The sequence below is a fragment of the Lepidochelys kempii genome, chromosome 8 (genome assembly GCF_965140265.1).
Source record: "Lepidochelys kempii isolate rLepKem1 chromosome 8, rLepKem1.hap2, whole genome shotgun sequence".
NCBI lineage: Eukaryota > Metazoa > Chordata > Testudines > Cheloniidae > Lepidochelys > Lepidochelys kempii.
The window spans coordinates 25,697,177-25,719,150 of NC_133263.1; the positions used below are offsets into that span (position 1 = coordinate 25,697,177).

General features: G+C 41.5%; 1 protein-coding gene across 2 annotated transcripts in view; it reads left to right on the forward strand.

Annotated features, from left to right (window-relative positions):
- HMMR (hyaluronan mediated motility receptor) overlaps positions 1 to 18,909 on the forward strand; it is a 25,268-nt gene extending 6,359 nt beyond the window's left edge. The window contains exons 5-19 of one of the 2 annotated variants that reach the window (XM_073355915.1): positions 428 to 484; positions 565 to 753; positions 2,560 to 2,646; positions 4,687 to 4,787; positions 6,499 to 6,573; positions 7,858 to 8,036; positions 10,062 to 10,210; positions 10,475 to 10,689; positions 12,370 to 12,486; positions 14,291 to 14,449; positions 15,910 to 16,062; positions 16,203 to 16,302; positions 16,465 to 16,641; positions 17,206 to 17,368; positions 17,871 to 18,909. In XM_073355915.1, the coding sequence (XP_073212016.1) occupies positions 428 to 484; positions 565 to 753; positions 2,560 to 2,646; positions 4,687 to 4,787; positions 6,499 to 6,573; positions 7,858 to 8,036; positions 10,062 to 10,210; positions 10,475 to 10,689; positions 12,370 to 12,486; positions 14,291 to 14,449; positions 15,910 to 16,062; positions 16,203 to 16,302; positions 16,465 to 16,641; positions 17,206 to 17,368; positions 17,871 to 17,890 (1,941 nt within the window). In that variant the 3' untranslated portion in view covers positions 17,891 to 18,909. The remainder of the gene's footprint in view (positions 1 to 427; positions 485 to 564; positions 754 to 2,559; positions 2,647 to 4,686; positions 4,788 to 6,498; positions 6,574 to 7,857; positions 8,037 to 10,061; positions 10,211 to 10,474; positions 10,690 to 12,369; positions 12,487 to 14,290; positions 14,450 to 15,909; positions 16,063 to 16,202; positions 16,303 to 16,464; positions 16,642 to 17,205; positions 17,369 to 17,870) is intronic. The other variant, XM_073355917.1, reaches the window with a different exon arrangement.
- The last annotated feature ends 3,065 nt before the right edge of the window (positions 18,910 to 21,974 follow it).

The window sequence follows — 21,974 nt, forward strand, 5'->3', positions numbered from 1 at the left end:
ATTTTTTTCCTAGTCAAATGGTGGGGTATTGTTCTACGTAATAATCACCTGCTGAAGTTTTAGCTTTGGAATTAAGATACAAACTTCAAGTTTGGGGATGTTAAACTTCTCCCTTTCACCACCAAAACTATATTTTGGCTTCATGTAAAACTTCGCTCGGATGTTAAGGGTGTGATGTTGTCATAAGTGTCTTTCCACCCCTCAGTCCAGAGGGCCAGCTTTGCCCACACGGCAAATTAGAGAAGACATGACATTACTGACTTGCACCCCAGTTGAAATAAACTGAGTAGGGTAAAGTAGCCAGATGATATGCTAAGGATACAAAATCTACTAAACTTAATGGCAGGTAAAGATTTTCTGTAGTAACTCACATGTCCTTTCCAACAGTTGAAAGTTATTTATAACTAAGGATAATCTGTCTTCACAGGAGAACAATGAGCATCACTCAAACCGAACTTGGCAGGGGATGGCTGTATGTTTTTGGGTGGGTTTTTTTTTTTTTTTTTTTTTTTTTTTTTAAATTGGAGAAGTGTAATAAATATTCAAACAACATGTTTCCTCTAGATTCGTGCATTAGTGAGAGAACGTGGAGAGCAAGATAAAAGACTCCAGGCTCTAGAGGAGGATTTCATGAAGTCTGAAGCAAAACTAACTGCAGCAGTCAGGGAGAAAACCTCTCTCTCAGCAAATGTTGCTTCCTTGGAAAAACAGCTTCTTGAATTAACAAGAACTAATGAATTTCTAAAATCAAAGGTATTTGTCTGGAATTGGATCCCCTTAATCAAGTTAGCAGAGACTTGCTATGGTTTTTGTCATTTTCTGTGCAGGTAACATCTGCAAGCTTGTTCACAAGCAATAAAGTTAATGTTTTGGGGGTTTTTTTGGATACAATTAAGAAAAAAGACTGGACCTAATCCGTTAGATTGGGGTTGGTAGGTTGACCAGTAGGGCTAATGCTCAGGCTTGTGTGAATGGAGTACTAGGCTGTATTTGTAAATTTATATGGCAATTTAAACTTTAGTTGCACTGTTGTCTTTCACACTTTCTCACTGTAATGTGGAACAAATTATGTTATAACAAAGTTGAAGTAATACTGCTGGGTAGACAGGGACGCTTGGTGTTACTGTCTGCAAAATGTCCTCTCCTCTTGTGCCTGTGTGAGTTGTACCAATGTAGTGCATAAGAGAGGAAAGGTAAATTTCCTGCTAAACTAGCAACCAAGATGCTGTGCAAGGAGAATGTTTTTTTGTGATTGTTTGTTGCTTTGGAGGACACTGACAAAGAGTTCATAGGTGGAAGAAGGTTAAAGATAAATGGGTGAAAGATAGGTTAAAGATAAATGGGTGAAATTCTGTCCCCATTGAAGTCTATGGAAACTTTGCCACTGACTTCAGTAGGGCCAGGATTTTACCTACTAGCTTTAATTACCTTGACATAAGCAACTGAGGCATATCCTACCCTCCGACTAAAGTCCCATATTAAGTGTGTACTTGTGTGGCTGAGTTCTTTTGATCAAACTGGTTAGACTTGACAGGTAACAAGTTCAATTCTGCTGTTGATTCTAAGGTGCAACTAGAATTTATGCATAAGCAAATGGTAAACTTTCAGTGGAAATTATTAGTGGCTTGTGTAGAAACATTTTGGGTATAGTAAGTTTCTAGGGCTCTAACTTCAACCCTTCAGGTTCCTGCCCTCACCAGCAATGGGACCTATTATACTGTGTTAAATTCATAACTCTGATTCAGTTAAATAGAGTGAAACTTTTACAACACTTCTCTTATGCTACATTGCAACACTTCAGTAGTGGATACTGTAGAACAGAGTCAGCAACCTGCAGCATGTGCGCCAAAGGCAGCACGCAAGCTGATTTTTAGTGGCACTCTGCTGCCAGCCTGGGTCCTGGCCGCTGCCGGCCTGGATGGACGGAACCCTGGGCCGGCAACGGGCTGAGTGGGGCCAGCGGCCAGACCCCAGCTGGCAGATGGAACCCCAGACTGGCAGCGGGCTGAGCGGCTCAATGCATTGCTAATCTGGGGTCCTGGCCATCCAGGCCTGCAGCAGGCTGAGCGGGGCCAGCAGCCAGGACCCCAGACCGACAGCACAGGTGCCAGATGGAACACCAGACTGGCAGCAGTCTGAGCTGCTCAGCCTGCTGCCGGTCTGGGGTTCTGTCTGGCACCCACGCTGCCAGTCTGGGACCCCACTCAGCCCGCTGCCAGTCTGGGGTTCTGTCAGGAGGCCCCTGTAAAAACTTAAATTAATGAATGCTACTTCTCAAAGATTACCAACCCCTGCTGTAAAACTTTATAATTTAAGAGTCTAAAGCCACAAATATGCTTTTTCAATGTACATTTGCCTTGGCTTGTGCACTTTGCAATTTAAGCAAAGTCAATTTACAAGTGCTTCCCTTAAGTCTGGTAAGAAATGCAGATATCTTCTTTTGGAGGCAGGATTAAGTGGGGGGGAGATTAAGTGTCAGGGAAGGCCCTTATTAAATGAATATGTGAATTGCTCTTCTGTGTAGGGCTAATTCTGTGTTAAACTTTCTGGTTCTTTAAGTTTTCTGAAGATGGCACACAGAAAAAAATGAGCAGTCTATGCATGGAGTTAATGAAGCTCAGGAACAAGATGGAGGCAAAGAATAAGGTAAATTACTATAATGAAATTGCTCATAAGACAGGAACTTGAATCTCTTCCAGAATTAGAAGCAGGGTACTAGCATTTCTACATTGTAGCTTGCAATTTAAATGCCTTTAATTACAAATCAACTTGCAAATAATGGGTTTTTCCAACTCCACTGTCAGAAGTAGCTATTCTTCCCATTTAACAGAATGGTGGAGTGAGCCAAAGGACTCAAATGACTTCAAGTTTGCACTGCAAATCTACAGCAAAGACAAGAGCAGAAACCAGATAATGAAGCTCCTAGAAATCCTTTGATGTCACAACATCAATGTGCCTGGGATGGACCACACTGAGAATGCCACACTTGGGGCAGACTGCAAGAGACAGGGTAGACATTAACCAAAAGTGTAGTGGTTTATCCTTTTTAATTAGATTCACCAAATCCCTATCAAAAGAGCTTCTGTAGCACCACACTGACTACCAAAAAGCCAAACACAGTCCCTCTTAATTATTCCAGCCATTGGTTTCCCATCCAGACAAACCAGTCTAGTACAGTGAGAGGTTACTGGAAAAACCCAATTCATTATATGTGAGGTTCTACTAATCCTGAAAGATCAGACACCCCTGGTCAATATGTAAGTATCTCAGATCTTACCCAGCTATCACACTGTCAGCTTACTAAGGATTGGCTAACTATAAAAAAATTTATTAAAAAAAGAAGTTATTGAATGGCTAAAAGAAAAGGAGTACTTGTGGCACCTTAGAGACTAACCAATTTATTAGAGCATAAGCTTTCGTGAGCTACAGCTCACTTCATCAGATGCATATCGTGGAAACTGCAGCAGACTTTATATATACAGAGAGAATATGAACCAATACCTCCTCCCACCCCACTGTCCTGCTGGTAATAGCTTATCTAAAGTGATCATCAGGTGGGCCATTTCCAGCACAAATCCAGGTTTTCTCACCCTCCACCCCCCCACACACACATTCACTCTCCTGCTGGTGATAGTTGTCACTTTGGATGGTTCCCGGCCAATGGGAGCTGCAGGGGCGGTGCCCGCAAAAGCGGCAGGGTGCAGAGCTGCCTGGCCGTGCATCTGTATAGTAGCCGGAGAAGGGACATGTCACTGCTTCCGGGAGCCGCTGGACGTAACCACTGCCTGGAGCCTGCACCCCTGAGCCTCCCCACATGCCCCAATCCCCTACCCCAGCCCTGATCTTCTATCTTCCCCACCCCCTCCAAACCCCTCAAACTCCATCCAGAGCACTCTCCAAACCTCTCATTCCTGGCCCTGCCCCAGCCCTGATTCCCCTCCCACCCTCTGAATCCCTCTGTCGCAAAGCACCCTCCTGCAGACCAAACCCCGATTTTGTGAGTATTCATGGTCTCCCATACAATTTCTATTCACAAAGTTTGCCCACCCCTGCAACCACAGGAAAGGCCCATTCAATGGCCCATTGTGAGCCACTGAAGAGGCAGGCCTTAATGGGCCACCAACACATAGTTGGCTAGCCCTGATATAAATCTAGCTTGGAGGTGTCACCAAGGCATACAATACATGTTTGAGATACAAATATAGATCTGTAACTTCAGATACAGTGATGCATGGATTTAACCAGAATAATCGTTCTTGACAAATTGTAACTTTTCCATTGACCGCTTACATGATACACTTTGTATAAGATTTGTTGCAACTGTATAACAGCAATACAAATGGTTATCTTCAATCATACAGGATCACAATCCAATTATGTGTTTAGACTCCACTGCCTCCAGAAAGAAAACAAAATAGTGTCATTTAATTCTGTAAAAATCGCTGCCTTTAATATACCTTCCTGATATATGTTTTCACTTCATATTCATCTTGAATTCCAAAGTCATAATCTGACTCCAACTGCACTGGGCTGTACCAATAGTAAATGCTGATTTATGGTAGCAAACTACCCTGGATAAATAAGCCTGCCACGATGCATTGTAGGAATATAACTTGCTGGCTGTATTTTTATGCTTGTGAAACTGCTATAGCTATTAACTAATGACTTTGTTTTTTCTCTTCAAAGAATGTCCTTGCTAAACAGGAAGACATGGAAATGAAGCTGCAGGCAGTCCAGAGGAATCTAGTGCATTCCAAAGGAAAAGTAGCACAGCTGGAAGAAAAACTGTAAGTAACAGAGGAATTACCTCTGGTGTAAATTACCAACTCTTTCATTGTTGCTTATACTTAACTGTAAGTGTGTAACATATGGCAAATTTAAATGAGTGCCCTCAGATGCTAAGGAGAAGAGAAGTACTGAAAACAGGGAGTTGACAGGAGCTTGCCAGTGGATTGGAATCTGGTGTAGGAGGAAACTAATAAAGTCACCCTGCAAATCCGGTATAGGGGTTGTAAGAGGTGCCTAGTATATGACACTACCCCTTAGCATCTATTTGTAGCAGACAAAATAGCTCCTCTAGTACTCCAGTTGTGACTGCAATTAAAATCAGTCAACCTTGGGTGACTTCCATTCCATAGCAAAAAGAAGGGATTGCATCCTGCAAGACTTTAATTTCTTTTGTATCAGCTTGAGCTATTGGTGTACTGTAGGTAACCAGTTGCCCAACACTCAGGTGAACTAGCATGTATAATATGGTAAGAAGGATAGTTTAGAGGATAAGGTACTGGACTAGGACTCAAGCGATCTGGATTCAGTTCCTGACCCAGCTGTAGACTCTTCAGTGAAACTTATGCCTCCATTCTCCAACTACAAAATGGGGAACAACACTTCTCTCCCTCACGAGGGTGTTGTGAGAATTTCTGACCTGAAGGTCCAGCTATTCCCCCTCCAACTTGCTGTAATACCCATTGTGGAGAATGCCTTTCTATGTAAGAAAAAGTTGGCTTCTAAAGACTGCAAATCAAGTGCCTCAAGTTGAGGTGGTGTATCACAAGGGCAGAGAGGCAGGCCCCAGCCATCACCTCAAATTCTACCCTGAAGCCAGTCAGCAACCAGTGTTCTTCACCTCACTGTGCAGGCTACTGCTTCTCTATATCAGTGCACACTTCAAAATGAATCTCAAGTGTGACCCATACCACCCTGAGCTCAAGCATTATACTAAATATGGTTTGTACACTTTTCAATGTCTCAGCTCAGTCATTTGACTACTAACATTGCACTTTGAGTTTGATAATAAAAGTAAAATTCATGAAACTGGTGGTGATGATTCTACTGGTAAACTTAGAGCTAACAGTTCCTGAGGAATGCAACTAGTCATGAGAGACCTCAGTATGTTGACTTGTTAATGTGGCCAGGACATGAGAGAGGCTTCAGCCTTTTGAAGAAGGCTACCTGGTTGTCGTACAACTGGTGTCCCTAATCATGAACATCACAGATGGGCAGAAAAATCTTCTTGATTTTTCAGATCCCTAATACCATTTTCTCACTTCTACCAGAAGCAGCAGTCACTGACTAGGCAGGACCTCGGCATCTCCTGCCACCTCCTTCCCAGACTGTAGGACAGAGAGCCCCTAGGCTGGGTATGGAAGAGATTGAATTAACTTATTCTGTGAGTTAGCATTAGCTCTCCTTAAAGTTTGTTTGTTCCTTCCCACATATATGTGAATGGCTGAACATTCGTATTTGAAATTGACAATGCAAAATCTACTGAAATGCAACTCTCATTTCCTATTGTGTAGTACTGAATTACTTGTCGTCTAGGTGTCTTCTGGTGCATGATTAGATGCCTTAATACTAGCAATCCACAGATGAATGCAGAATGTCTGTTAGTTGTCTGCAGGCAGCTACTTATTAACCTCTAGCTCTGTGCTGCTCTTCTTGAGTATCTGGTTTTAGAACTGTCATGTTAAGTGCAGCATCTAAATGTCTTATTTTTAGAACTGCTACTGAGAGAGACAAGGTTGAAGAAAAGTCTGACACTGAGAAACTCTTGGAATATATTACAGAACTCAGGTAACAAGTCTCTATTTTAGATTTGACAAATCAAGTGTCACTTAGTCTTTTAGTTGTAGGGGCTTGATCAAGCCTTTAGTGGTATTTCTAATTTGAATTGTACCAACATCAGTATTATGACTCTTCCCTTTCTATAGGTGGGGGGAAATCTCTAGTCCATTTCTTAAATTTAAAACCTTCACATTAGCTTGACTCTTGGAAGTTTTGAGCAAGGTTTCACCTCTCTATGGAAGTAGCTTTCTACACTACTATGTACAAACTGTCTGGTCAACACTGTCTATGCAGAGTGTGGTGGGTTTTTTTGTTTTTGTTTTTCATTTTTTTAATATGCTGGATTTTCCATCTTAGGCCTGGTCTACACTGCCACTTACAGTGCCAAAACTTTCTTCGCTCAGGGGTGTGAAAAAACAACCCCCGGAGCGATGCAAATGTCAGTGCTGTAAAGTGGCAGTGTAGACAGTGCTACAGCGTGGGAGCTATTCCTCTCGTGGAAGGTATGTTTTGGTTTTTTGCAGCCCTGGTAGTCAGTGCTGTAATAAAACTACTTCCGCGAGGGAAAGTTTCAGCACTACACAGCCACAGCAGCTCTTTAACATCAGTTGTGTAGACATACCTTCAATACATATGTCTTCCAAGATCAATGGGACAGCTAAGTGTATTGCAGATTGCAATATAGAGAAGGCATATGTACAATTAGTGTGGAATTGGGCTGCAGTAAATTTCTGTAGCACTTTCTTTGTTGGAAATCCACCCTGCCCCTTAAAGGGGTGCAGAGAGATACAAAGATGCACGGTGGGGGTGGGGGGGTGCTTAAGCAGAGCCTTGTATCTTCATGCAGTAAGTCGGACATTGTGACTTGCTTGGATCTGTGCAGTTCCTGCATAAATCTGAGACTGGTTTCCACTTCTCTCTGGAGAAGGGCAAACCCCCAACCAGTCCAAGTGGCTGGGGTTGGGGGGCACTCAGAGAATTTCATAGGAGTCTTCATGAATATTTTTCCATAGGAGGAATGATCTGAGTCTTTTAGTTAACACAACCAATCTTCAGTACAAGTTAACTCTCTAATGCAGCTTCCACTTTGAAAGGTGAACTATAAAGATCTGATCTCCATCATTGCCCATTAATATAGATCCTGTCCTGAGCTCTTCCACCTAGAAAGGAATCTTTCCCAAGTCCTGTTTAGATACTTGGGACCTCAATGTTACATGGGGATTATGTTGGTGAAAATTGTGACAAAACAAATATAAAATTAAGCAAAATGTAATTCTGGATTTTTTTTCTTAGTGGAGTTGCAGAACAGATAGAGAAGTACAAACTAGATCTTCTCCATATGGAGCAGATACTGGCACAAAAGGACCAGGACATTGTGGCCTTGAAAGATTGTTTTACAACAAAAGAAGAAGAGCTATCTAAACTAATCAAAGAGCTTAATGAAAGGTGTCAGTTGCTTGAACAAGAAAAAGGTAATTGTTATAGCCTATGGGCTGAGTCTCTGGGCCCATGTCCAAACTGATTTCATTTAGACCTTATGTAACATGATTCTGTTGAAATGTCAGCTAGTGTGTCCCAAGTCAAAACTGGTATGTAGTTACACTGATCTGCTTCTTTACCTATTATCCCAGATTCTAGTCAGAAGTATTGTTACTAACAAATACTAAAAACTTCACCCAGCAGCAGATGGGGGTGGGGTGGGAATGGGGAGTTGTCTGAACCAGTTAGTTTACACTCTGGAAATTCCAGGGTAAGTATGATTCCACTTGAAAAATCACTTTGGTTCTAGTTCCATATTCTAATATGGTGGCTAATGGGGTGTAAGCCATTCTCCAGGCAGCAGTGCAGCATTGCATTGTCACAATTCACTGCTGCATACCGTGGTATCTTCTGGCTCTTGACTCCACTAAGTGACTCTCATCTCTGCACACCCCTCTCTAATCCCCAGTAGCTGTTCTGGGAGAGGGTTATGCTTCGTCCTGCCCCACTTCCTTTGATGCTAAGGGAGGTAAAGTCTTAATGTTTGCTCTTGTCACCTAGGATGGAAGAATGTTCATATGATAAACTCAGCAGCTCACCAAGTTGTGGGAAAGGGGTGTGTGTGTGTCTCTTTTTTTTTTTTTTTTAAAGTGAAGATGGAGCACCACAGTGTACTGTAGAAAGAAAAGGAGTACTTGTGGCACCTTAAACTAACCATTTTATTTGAGCATAAGCTTTCATGAGCTACAGCTCACTTCATCGGATGCATTCAGTGGAAAATACAGTGGGGAGATTTATATACATAGAGGACATGAAACAATGGGTGTTACCATACACACTGTAACTAAAGTGATCACTTAAGATGAGCTATTACTAGCAGGAGAGCCTGGGGGGGGTGGGGACACCTTTGTAGTGATAATCAAGGTGGGCCATTTCCAGCAGTTGACAAGAGTGTCTGAGGCACAGTGTGGGGAGGAATAAACAAGGGGAAATAGTTTTACTTTGTGTAATGACCCATCCGCTCCTAGTCTCTATTCAAGCCTAAGTTAATTGTATCCAGTTTGCAAATTAATTCCAATTCAGCAGTCTCTTGTTGGAGTCTGTTTTTGAATTTTTTTTTTTTGTTTGTTTGAAGAATTGAAACTTTTAGGTCTGTAATCAAGTGACCAAAGAGACTGAAGTGTTCTCTGACTGGTTTTTGAATGTTATAATTCTTGACTTCTGATTTGTGTCCATTTATTTTTTTATGTAGAGACTGTCCAGTGTGACCAATGTACATGGCAGAGGGGCATTGCTGGCACATGATGGCATATATCACATTGTAGATGTGCAGGTGAATGAGCCTCTGATAGTGTGGCTGATGTGATTAGGCCCTATGATGGTGTCCCCTGAATAGATATGTGGACACAGTTGGCAACAGGCTTTGTTGCAAGGATAGGTTTCTGGGTTAGTGGTTCTGTTGTATGGTTGCTGGTGAGTATTTGCTTCAGGTTGGGGGGCCGTCTGTAAGCAAGGACTGGCCTGTCTCCCAAGATCTGTGAGTGATGGATCATCCTTCAGGATAGATTGTAGATCCTTGATGATGCGTTGGAGAGGTTTTAGTTGGGGGCTGAAGGTGATGGCTACTGGCGTTCTGTTATTTTCTTTGCTGGGCCTATCCTGTAGTAGGTGACTTCTGGGTACTCTTCTGGCTCTGTCAATCTGTTTCTTCACTTCAGCAGGTGGGTATTGTAGTTGTAAGAACACTTGATAGAGATCTTGTATGTGTTTTGTCTCTGTCTGAGGAGTTGGAGCAAATGCGGTTGTATCGTAGAGCTTGGCTGTAGACAATGGATTGTGTGGTGTGGCCTGGGTGAAAGCTGGAGGCATGTAGGTAGGAATAGCGGTCAGTAGGTTTCCAGTATAGGGTGGTGTTTACGTGACCATCGCTTATTAGCACCATAATGTACTGTAGGGCACAGATCTTAATTATTCTGTCCTCAAAGCTTTTTTTATATTGGCAACTTTCTCTTCCATAGAGAAACTCTTAATGGAGAACAGAGAAAAAGAGCAAAGTATGAATGCTGAAATAGAAAGCTTGAAAAAGAGACTCCTCCTAGAGGAGCAAGAACACCAAAAACTTCAGCAGAAACAGGAGGAGATCTGTTCTCAGCTGCAACAAGAGAAGGTAAACGAAATACAGACTTGATCTACTCCCATAGCAAATGCTATTGAATTCTTGCTCTGGTTTAGATTAAACCCATTGTGAATGTATTGATGAGTAAGGGCTTGTTTACACAGAGGAAACGGACTGGCGTAGCTATAGTAGAATAGCTGTTAGCTAGTCAACCTCATGTACACAAGCCCTTAATCTTGTTCATGAAAACTAAGATCACTGTGTAAACTTAAACAAAACTCCTTTGTACTAATAGCTATGTGTTTGTGCCTGCAGGAACTTTCCACTTCCATGTATCAAAAGCTGCTAGAGTTTCAAGAAGAGATGAAAAATGAGAGGCTCCTTTTGGAGGAAGAACTGGAAGAAGCTATGGATGAGTTGGATAAACTGCATATTAAGGAAGAAAAGGCTGATAAGCTGGTAAAGCGCTTGGAACAAGAGAACAAGTCCCGAGCTGAAGAGCTAGCACAGATGGAAGCAAAGCTGAAAGGGTTTGTGAAAAGAGTAACTCTAACTGTTGCTTGTAATGAATTTGGAAATACAAATGCCAAACCCAGGTTTAGTTTAAAAAAAAAAAAAAAAAAAATTCTCACTAGAATACACAGGACTAAATTGACCAGTGGCCACCAGCTCATTTTTCTATAGCAATTGGATCTAATGCAGTATTTTCAAAAAGCAGCTCTTAAATTTTAACAACTCAATTGTATCTGTTATAAGGCCCTACCAAATCTACAGCCATGAAAAATGTGGGACTGTGAAATCTGGTCCTTTTTTTGTGTGCTTTTACCCTATACTGTACAGATTCAGGGGATACCAATGTTTCTCAAATGGGGGGGGGGGGTACTGTCCCAAAAAGGGAGTTGCAGGAGGGCAGGCGCAAGGTCATTTTAGGGGGGAATTGTGGTATTGCCACCCTTACTTCTGTGCTGCCTTCAGAGCTGGACAGCCAGAGAGTGGCAGTTCATAGACAATCAGGGTTGGAAGGGACCTCAGGAGGTCATCTAGTCCAACCCCCTGCTCAAAGCAGGACCAATCCCCAATTTTTGCCCCAGATCCCTAAGTGGCCCCCTCAAGGATTGAACTCACAACCCTGGGTTTAGCAGGCCAATGCTCAAAACACTGCACTATCCCTCCTCCCCATGGCAGTTGTGCTGCTGGCAGCGACTGAGCCTTGAGATCTGGGCTCCCAACCAGCAGCCACTACTTTCCATTTGCCCATCTCTGAAGGTGGCAGCACAACTGCCTATAGCAGTATCGCATCCCACCTGCAATAACATTGTGACCCCCATCCCCTCCCCCATAACTCCCTTTTTGGGTCAGGACCCCTACAATTACAACACTGAAATTTTCAGTAAAATGTCATGATTCAGCTATTTAAATCTATTTGTAAAATCCTATGATTGTGAAATTGACCAAAATGGCCATGAATTTGATAGGGCCTAAGTTATAAGGACACCAAGTTGCTCAGCAACTTAAGGACTGAAGTGTTAGGTTAAAAACACTGGTTGAACAGCAGCTAACCCTGTAGCAAAGGTGTTAAATCAATTACTATTTTTATTTTTCTATCCAACATTAGGGTGTCTAATCTCAGAATTAGATGTAATTTATGAACTGCTAGACAGTTTACTGATTCAGAATCATGAAAAAGTACATAAAGCAAGGTGTTGTGCACAAATGTACTCTATTTAAGCTCTTATTAAACCTGCTAGCTCTAAAGAGCTATTTCTGTTCCATATGAAGATTTAAAATCTAGAATACTCTAGCCCAACTGGATAACATTGACTTTAGGGTTCTGGAGAAATTAAACTATCCCAAGAAGACATGCTGGGAGGACCAGGGAAGAAACAGTTTGTTTTAATCTCAGAGTTGAGATTAATTGGTCTAAGCGCCTTACATGCAGCTCTTCTTCCTCCCACCTGAACTCAAATTCCTTCTACTTCCATGGTAAAAATCCCAACCTACAGAGACAACTGAAATTAAAGCTCTGGGGAAAGGAAATTTTGTAAAATCAAACCCGCTAGGCAGTGTAATGTTTAACTCTTGAAAGTGGTCTTGAGGAAAGAAATATACTGGTTTGGATCAGAGGTAACAGGAAGCACAACCACGGCTGTTTGTCCTAGACCAATACCAAGATTTGGACTCAAGAATAGAATATTAAAATCTATTTTCAGGAAGAATGCTGAGTTGGAGAGAACCAATGAAACACACAGTAAAGCTATTCTTCAGATGCAAGAAGAGCACAGCAACACGCTGCGTAAACTTGGAGAAAATGTCGCTGAATTTGAAAGGTATGCAAATTTACTCTAGATGCTGGAGGGAGATATCGGTAAGTGTGCTTTCACAGGCTCAGACTTTCACTTTTTCCAGGTAGGTGCCCCACCCGCTCTGCCTGGTGCCAAACAGGTGACCAGAGAGTGCTGAGCATCTGCCCCCCCATGGATGTTCTAGCCCTGGAGCACCCATGGAGTCAGCACCTATGTGGGCTTTAAATCTTTCACTCAACTTCTTGTGTACATGACACGTGCCATACACTTGTAACCCAACACTATTAATGTTAGTGGGACACTTTCCAAATGATATTCCCATTCCTGAAACCAAAACTACAGTAGGACTATTTGGATTGACAAGTGCAGCTTAACTTTCTGTTAAGATCCAGCTGAATATTATGATAGCTAAATTTCTGATCACAAGCTGTTCTCCAATAAGGGATACTGTTGTTTTAATCCCTGGAAACTACACATGATGTTGCAAAGTATTTTAAAATTGAACTGGTAATCTTGTACTTTTAAACTCTTTGCTATTTCTGTATCCACTACCAGTTTTAAAAACACTTTGCTTGTCTGCCAGTACTTTCCTAACTTTTAAAACAATGAGTAACTGTTTGCCATACAAAAGGGCATTCAGAGAGTTATGTCTGACCCATTGGTGACTTCTGACAGAAATGGAGAGGGTTTTTTGTATTTGGTCATCTGTACTAATTGAATTGAATCTTGAAGTTTTGGTACAATCTCAACAGGATTGCAGACTCTGCTTATAATTTGGGCACTCCAGTAGGTATCTGTAAACCTATATTTGATGTGCCATTAATGACTTGGAGTATGGTTCTAAAACTTGCGGATTGCACCACACTGGGAGGGTTGCAAACACTTTGGAGGGCAGGATTAGAATTCAAAACAACCTTGACAAATTGAGAATTGGTCAGAATTCAACAAGATGCAATTCAATAAAGATTGGTGCAAAGTACTACACTTGGAAAGGAAAAATCAATGCACAACGAAGAGATGGGGGGGTGGAACTAGCTAGGCAGTAATACTGTAGAAAAAGGTTTGGGGCTATAATGGATCACAAATGAAATAAGAGTCAACAATGTGATGCTGTTGCAAAAATGGGTCATGTCCTTCTGGGATGTATTCACAGTCTTATATGTAAGACATGGGAGAACTGTTCCACTCTACTCGGAACTGATGAGACCTTAGCTGGAGTCTTTCCAATTCTGTGCACCCCACATTAGGAAATATGTGGACAAATGATAAAATTTAAAACACCTGACCTATTAGGAAAGGTATAGCGTGTTGTGTGTTTGGTTTTTTTTTGTGTTTTTTTTTTCCTTTAAATACTCTTTAGTCTAGAAGAGAAGGTTGAGGGAGAACCTGATAAATCATCTCATATGTTAAGGGCTGTCATAAAGAAGTAAGTGATTTGTTCTCCAATCAACTGACATTAAGCCGATTGCTTCTTGTCCTAATCTGTAGGAAGGGAGACTTAGGTTAGATAATAGGAAAGTTCTAACTGTATAAGGATAGTTAAGCACTGAAACAGGAGGTTGTCAAGTCCCTGTCATTGGAGGTCTCTAACAGATTAGACACACCTTTTCACAGATGGTCTTGAAATACTTCATCTGCATGCTGAGGCAGAATTGATTAGATGACCACTTGAAGCACCTGGCTCTACACTTCTACGCTTCTGTAATGGGGATCTCAAATACAACTTGCATCAAACTTATGGTGGATTGTTACTGTCTTCAAAAGGACTGAACACTGCAAAATGAAGATTATCATTTAAGTAACAGATTCTAAACCTTTTTCCTTCTAGTTACAAGGGATCTATGACTGAAGAAATGGCATGTCTCCAACTGGACAATTCTTCTCTACAGGAGAAACTAGTTGAGCTGAGAAAAGCAGGTCAGGATACACAACAGCAACTCCAGGAGCTGGAACATGCTAAAGACAAGGCAAAAGAGGAATATGCAAGGTAATGGACCATCTGATTATTCCTTAAAGTGGTTGGGGGGCATCTCTGACATGCCTATGGCCAGACCATATGGAATATTTTTCCAGTACAACTAGTGTTATGAACTGTTACTCGTTGTTGGATGAATAGACCTTCAGCTGCAGGGCATTGAGAGGTTGCTGTGCAAAATCCACCAGTATATGCACTGCAGGGTGGGAGGTGACTCAATTTAGTTGGATAGCTAAGGACAATCCCTGGTCCCCCAGTGACACACTTAAAATCCCTCATCATAACTTGGTTAATGGACTATCAATCTATTCCATTGTATGTAAATGCTTGTCACCCAAAATCTTCTTGCTGTTGGCTACACTGAAAAGGGAACTTCCAGACTTCTCTCTTTCTACCCCTACTTACTACTTCTCCAAATGCCTTCTACGACCTAAATCTCACAGCTCTAATTCTGCAATTCTGGGGTTCGTCCCTCAAGATGCCTGCCTTAAAGTCCATCCAGGTAAAACATTTTGTGACTAATCTGTGCTACCCAACTTTCTCTTGCTCTTTAATCTAGGACGTCAAGATACACTACACTGGTATTTAACTGTCTTGAAAGCTGTCACAAGTTCACTTTTATTTAACCTTTTATCTCCAGTATTTAAGACTACAACAAGATATGTCTAGTAAACCACAAGATTACCAGTGAATGAAGTAGCATTTTAAAAGTCTTTGGTAAGATTATAAAAGAGCAGTTGGCCTCTTGACATCCAACGGATTTTTTTTTTTTTTTTTTCCTTCTGTGTACAGTGAAGTTTGTAGCTTGGATAAATAGCGACTTACAGAAGTCACTAACTGTTCAGTTTAGAATCTCACAAATAGCTTCATTAAAACACTTTGAAGTTCACACCACCTTGAAATGCTGAAGGAGACAAAAGTGAACAATTCCTGCTGGATTTACTTAAGGGCTCTTCTTCGGAGTCTAAGCTTCTGCTTATATTAACTGTTCAATCGCACCTGTTTAGTTTAGCTTTGCAGATCTGTTGGTATGAGACGTAGCTTGAGTGGGTAATCCATTACTAGAGACACCCAAAATTGTGTCCAACTGTTTTTGTGTCGGACAACTACTGGAATAAGACATAAATACCTTGAGTTAATTTAATGTGCCAAAACAGTCCTCCATTGGACAGATCAACAATAGGTTTTACAGAAGCTTTCCTTGCACAGAAAGGGATACTGTCTGAACTACTGAAACATTACAAATATTGTAGGCTTAATCTGATGATAGCCCCTTACAATCGCTCTGTTGGCTGCCTTATGCAACATTGCCAGTGAAAACCTTGCTGTTTCAGTCTAACCATTCTTTCTGTAAGTATAGTAGCTGGAATGCTGCAAGCTTTGCTTACTACTGATTAAATTTGAAATTCTCCAAATATTTCATGAAGAAATAACATCTGTTTTGTTTTGTTGTTTTTTTTTCCCTTCCCTAGGATGCTTCTAGATGCCCAAACAAAGCTAGCACTAAAAGAAGCAGAAATAAGGAGAACCAAGGAATCCTGCATAGCACAGATAACTAAACTTCAGGCAAAACTGGAAGAGCAAACTGAAGACTTCAAGAAACAGCTTGAAGTTGAAAGATCAAGGTGACTTCAGATCTCTGACTAGCATAATAATGGGAATACATCTAAGACTAGACTGAGTGGTTTTTAAAAGCTTCCTTTGCAAACGCATGATGTTTAAAAATCTTTATATTTTAAGAAACTGTGCTTGTATTTCTGTTCAGGAAAACTGTAGATGAAAAGGTGGCTGCTGGCTTCAAAGAAGAGATACAAACCTGGCGCACTCTCTATGAAGACTTGCACAACAAAACTAAGCCTTTTCAGGTTAGTCTCTGTGCTAAACACTTCTTTTTTCTTTTTTTTTTTAAAGCAGCACCTCGAAATTTAAGATTCATCACTGTGGGTCAACACTCAATTATTAAGAGTTGGCGTTAACTTGGAAGATATTACAATGCCACTGAAAGATCTACTCAAACTCTCTTTCAGCAACAACTGGATGCATTTGAGGCAGAGAAGAATGCTCTCATGAATGAACATGGTGTAGCCCAAGAAGAGCTGAACAAATTAAGTGATGCATATGCTAAGCTACTGGGTCATCAGAATCAGAGGCAGAAAATCAAACATGTTATGAAGCTGAAAGATGAGAATGCCCAGCTCAAACAGGTTTGTCAACTGACGTGTCTAATGCATGTATTATGTCCAACCAGTAAGCAACATCACCTTAGTTTAAGAAACTATCTATATGCTAAATAAACATCTGAAATGTATTTGGAGTTTAACACTGAAATCATCTGGGACAGCTTTCTCTCTAGCCTGGAGTTGGACTGAGCTGCTTCAGCTCTAGGCATCAACATCTGGGCTAGTGTTTAATGTTTACAAACCAGGTAATTGTGAGAGGACAAATCTCTCAGCTTTTCCTCTTGCTAGACCTAATAGAAATGGATCCCAAGATCCATATTGCCACATTGGCTAGAGCCTTGCAAAGAAAGCAGGGGAGGTTGATTGGTGCTATGAGACGCTAATAGACTTGAGGGCTTCAAGAATGCCATGCTCTTGAGTCAGATGTAAGTAATAGATTTTGGATGTCTGGGAACTTTAACTTTCAGTTTTTACAGACTTCTCTTGGCTAGTGTTCTTTAACATATTTTAACATAACTGTCTCATACCTGCTTCCTTCACAATGTGGTGACCTCAGACTTATACTAAAGTGATGGTTTCCTACTTCAGGAGGTTTCAAAACTCCGTGCTCAGGTAGCTAAGGAAAAACAAGCACAGAGAGAGCTTCAGGAGCAACTGCATGAAATTCAGGGCATCAGGCGCTTTGATTCTTCTAAAGCTTTCCAACATGATAGCAAGGAAAATGTTGCTCCCAAGACTCCTTTAAAAGAAGGTAAGTTGGGGTGTGTGTTCAGGTCAGTGATCCTCAAATTGAGGCTCGCATGGGTCTCCTGTGGCTTTCCAGCACATATTAAAACACTGATTTAATTGTTAACCAATTGTGGTTGGAAAAAATAATACCGAGTCACTCATTTTGCTGTGAGGGGAAAAATGTATATATAAAAAGTAGTAACTGAAACCATGAATTCACACTATTGTGGCTTCTTTGGGTAACATTGATCGCTAATTTGGCTCCTGAATCACTGAGCTCTGAGTATCAATGGTTCAGATCATGGGTAAGTGTCCACACTTGCCTGCAATTATCCCTCCAATATAGTCAAAACAAGACTTCACATTATATAAACTACCCATTCCATATTGGGGAAATGCAGAACCGGAACTTAGTTGCAGGAATTAATAATGTCTTAGGTAATGTGACCTTTTTGAGTTACTTTTTGTTTATCTACAGTCGTAGAAGCATTTACAAGAAGTTTACAGCAGCTTTTCTATTGCAGGCAACAGGGACAAGTGCTGACCTGCTCTTGGTTTCAAGAGGAGCCTGTTAACTTGCTGGGAAAAGCGAAGTGCTGCTTAGAAGATTCAAGGGACCATATGTACATTATAAAATCAAGGATCAAGGTTGCACAATGATGGGTCTAGTAAGAGCCCTTAAGGGAAAGGCTTTCTTTCATATTTTTAAATAACAATGCTAGGTTTATAACCTATTACCCAGCAGGCAATGGATGACTGTGCACTGTAAAGGTTCCCTGGTCAAAGCCTGCTTCACACTGGGACCCAGGGAAATATTTGGCATGTCACTTCCTAGTATATTTAAACTGTGTCTCAACTGAAGAGAACAAAATACCAAAAGCAGACTTAAAAATCTGTCCATGTCTATGGCCATTTAGTACAACCGGTAACAAGTTAAACAAAGTAACAAGTATTTAATTTTAATTCAAGAAATAAAGCTTTTTATTTAGGTTAACTGCACATGATTCTTGTACATTAAGCTAAACTTTTTCACTGTTTGTTCACGTGTGCTTACTGATGGAAGGAATGTTTTGTGAGATCAGTCATTTGTCTGGTTTCACATGTGACTCCCTACACCACAGAATAGATGTGAAATTCAGGTTGCAAAGTTGATTTCCTAGCCGGGTCCATGCCCCCTTAAACCACAGTTGACATTCTAACTGACAGTCTTAGAGGTTAGTGACCAAAACATATTGCTGTAGAAGTCTCTGGTCAAGATTGGCACAGACAGACTGAGAATTTTGTTTGCCTGCCTGTGCCCCTACATCCTGATGGGCTTCCATATCCAGGTATGTCAGTGACCTTTAACGAATGCTAAACTCACTGGGCTCTTATGCAGTTAACACTTCACTTTTATCTAGCTGTTTGCACAAACTCAACACATGGGGAAAACAAGGCAGCTGGTCTTCATTGGATGGAAGATGTTCACTGCATAAGTAGGGGTTTCATTATATAAGGTTTAGACACTGGCAGTATAGAAAGACAATACACGTGCTTTGTTAAAATGTTATACTGGTAAATATGTATAAGGTTTTTTTGGTTTGAATAAAAATGGTTTTAATGAATTGGTCTGAAGTCCTAAATCTTAGCCCTGGTCAACACTTGCGGGGTGGGGGAACAAACTAAGTTAAGCAACTTCAGCTATGTGAATAACATGGCTGAAGTCGATGTACTTAGACCTACTCACCACAGTGTCTTTATTATGGTGAGTTGACTGCTGCCACTCCCCAGTCAACTCCGCCTGTGCCTCTTGCAATAGTGGAGTACAGGAGTCGATGGGGGAGTGCTCGGGGGTGGGGGACTAGACTAGATGCGATAAGTTGACCCCGTTGGATCAATCACTGCCCACCATTCCAGCCAGTAGTGTAGACATACCCTTAGTCTTGTTAAGTTGTCCACTTATTCTCTAAGACTGGTGCCATTAACATTTATTTTGTCACACAAAGAAATCTAACTTGTTGTTTGTTTTTGTTTTTCTGACAAGACTTCTGGGCTGGGTGGGGCAGTCTCTCTCTTCCCTTTGCCGACGCCCCCCACCCCTTCTTAAGCTAGCTATGCCCTCTATTACTGCCTGTACCTGTATGACTGTAAGGGTTATTAGAGAGTATAATGCTAAGTTACATACTCAATTCAATATGAGGTGAAATGTTCCACAAGGGACTTGTGGGGGCCAGCAGGGGTAAACTTATCTTTTTCTAGACAAATTTCACCTCGTCAAAAACTTGCCTGACAGCACAATCTCATATCAAAATTCTATGATCTGGGAGAAGCTCAGGGAAAGATTATAACTTTTTTTGTACAGTCCACCCTAAAGCAAAGAAGCACTGTTTGGTGTGAGGAATGTCTGTTTGGGGTTTGGTTTTTTTTGGGGCGGGGGGGTCTAATGCAGAGTCTTCCCCCCCAAATGCACAAATGTAGTGTGGGAGCAAATGCACCCTTCCTGAACCAAACTCTTGCCTTCTTACAAGTCATTGCAGTCTCAGACATCAGCAGGTACAATTTCAGCTGGAAATGGCTAGGATATCTTAGCTTTCAGGCTGCAAATTACAGAGGTGCCCATGAGCTGTAGAACACGTGACATGTTATCACATGTATTATCTTCTATGTACACTGTCCTTGAGGTTATTACTACGAAGTTTATGGATAGTCATGTACATGATTTGAGGGGTGGAGGGGGAAGTCTGAAACCACCTACCTTGTTATCAAATGTGTGTATGGTTCATTCTATCTAGCGATACTATTTGTCCAGGTAGCACCATAAAGACACCTAATACTTGCTGTCCCAGTTGAGAAAGTAAAACTGAAACTTGGCTCTTACGTACCCCGAGACAGAACCTGTCAGTTATAACAGCGGATAGGATTTCAAATAACTGAATGTACTGCACAAATAGATGAAACCAAGGATTTATTTGTTTTTTTTGTGTACCCATTTATGTTGACTCTGAGCTTAATGGTAGATGAAGGGGTGGGAATTCCCTTCACAATGAGATTATATGTTGAAAAGGGTGACTTGTGAAGAAGTGAGATCTTTTGAAGCATGTCATGTTGTGGATATGTGGGAGTATTCATAGACCCTTGAATTAAGAGATGAATATATCTTTTGTGTTTCTGGCTTGCTGTAGATACTCAGCCCCCTGAAGCTTTGTAGCTATCCTTCCTCTCCTTCCCCCCCCGCCCCCAAAAAAGGGGGTCAGTGATTTGTTTACTATTTTCAGGAGGCCTGAGGAAGAAAGGCTGACTAATACAGATTCAGAGCCTAAGCTCTTTCAGAACAAAGATCTGACAAACTTTGAACAGACCTACCAGAGTCTTCATGTAGAAGATGACAGGTTTCAGAGTAACAGCTGTGTTAGTCTATATTTGCAAAAAGAAAAGGAGTACTTGTGGCACCTCAGAGACTAACCAATTTATTTGAGCATAAGCTTTCATGGGCTACAGCTCACTTCATTTGATGCATGCAGTGGAAAATACAGTAGGAAGATTTTATATACACAGAACATGAAACAATGGGTGCTCTCATTCTCACTATAATGAGAGAACTCACCCTACCTGATCAATTACCAGCAGGGGGAACCTTTTTGTAGTGATAATCAAGATGGGCCATTTCCAGCAGTTGACAAGAACATGTTGGGGGCACGGAAATGAACATGGGGAAATAGTTTTACTTTGTGTAGTGACACATCCACTCCTAGTCTTTATTCAAGCCTAAGTTAATGGTGTCTAGTTTGCAAATTATGAATGATTTAACAGTATTCCTTATTCCCTGTAACTAGAGGTTTTTAGAAGAGCTGTTTGACATTAACTCTACTTTCTGAGAAGACGGGGTGTGTATATTCACACTCTAAAGGGAGCAAAGGAACAGTAAAGATGGAAAATACAGCTTGTCTGGTACTGACTTTTTTTGTTTGTTTTTCTTTCTCCCACAAGTATCCTCAAGGCTGGAGAAATAGGTACAGTATCTTCTCTGCTACTTCAAGGCCTGGGAAACCTTTTTCACCAGACAAGACCTATATGTCTACACAGTATAAGTTTTAAACAATTTAATACTGTACACAATGATTGTGAAGCTTGGTTGAGGTGAAGGAAGAGGGTGGACTATTTCCCACTCAATACCTTACAGCTACATGATGAAGTAGCACTCAGCTGAGCCCTCAGTGGTTAACACATGGCTAATGTAGCCTCACTCTACAAGGCAGCAGGAATGGAGGGAGGCGAGATAAATATACACTTTGTGTGAGAGAGACAAACTGTATGTGTGTGACAGACACATTGCCCCTTTAAGTACACTGACCCCACTCAAAGCACACTGCCTTTTAAAGTAGGGGACGGAGGACAGACATCCTGACATTAGCACCTCTCTTTCTCTCCTTCCGTCCCCCCCCCCCCAAAAGCAAGCAGGAGCCTCCTGGGGGCAGCTCTAAAGCAGAGGGCAGGAGCAGCACATGGCACTAGGGGAGGGACAGCTGGACTACCCAGCAATTGATAGCCTGCTGGGCAGCTGCTGCACAGGGAACTTAGGGGAGCTGATGGGGGGGGGGGGGGTTTGCTGGTCCACCCTGGTTTCAAGCTCCCACCAGCAAGCTCCTGCG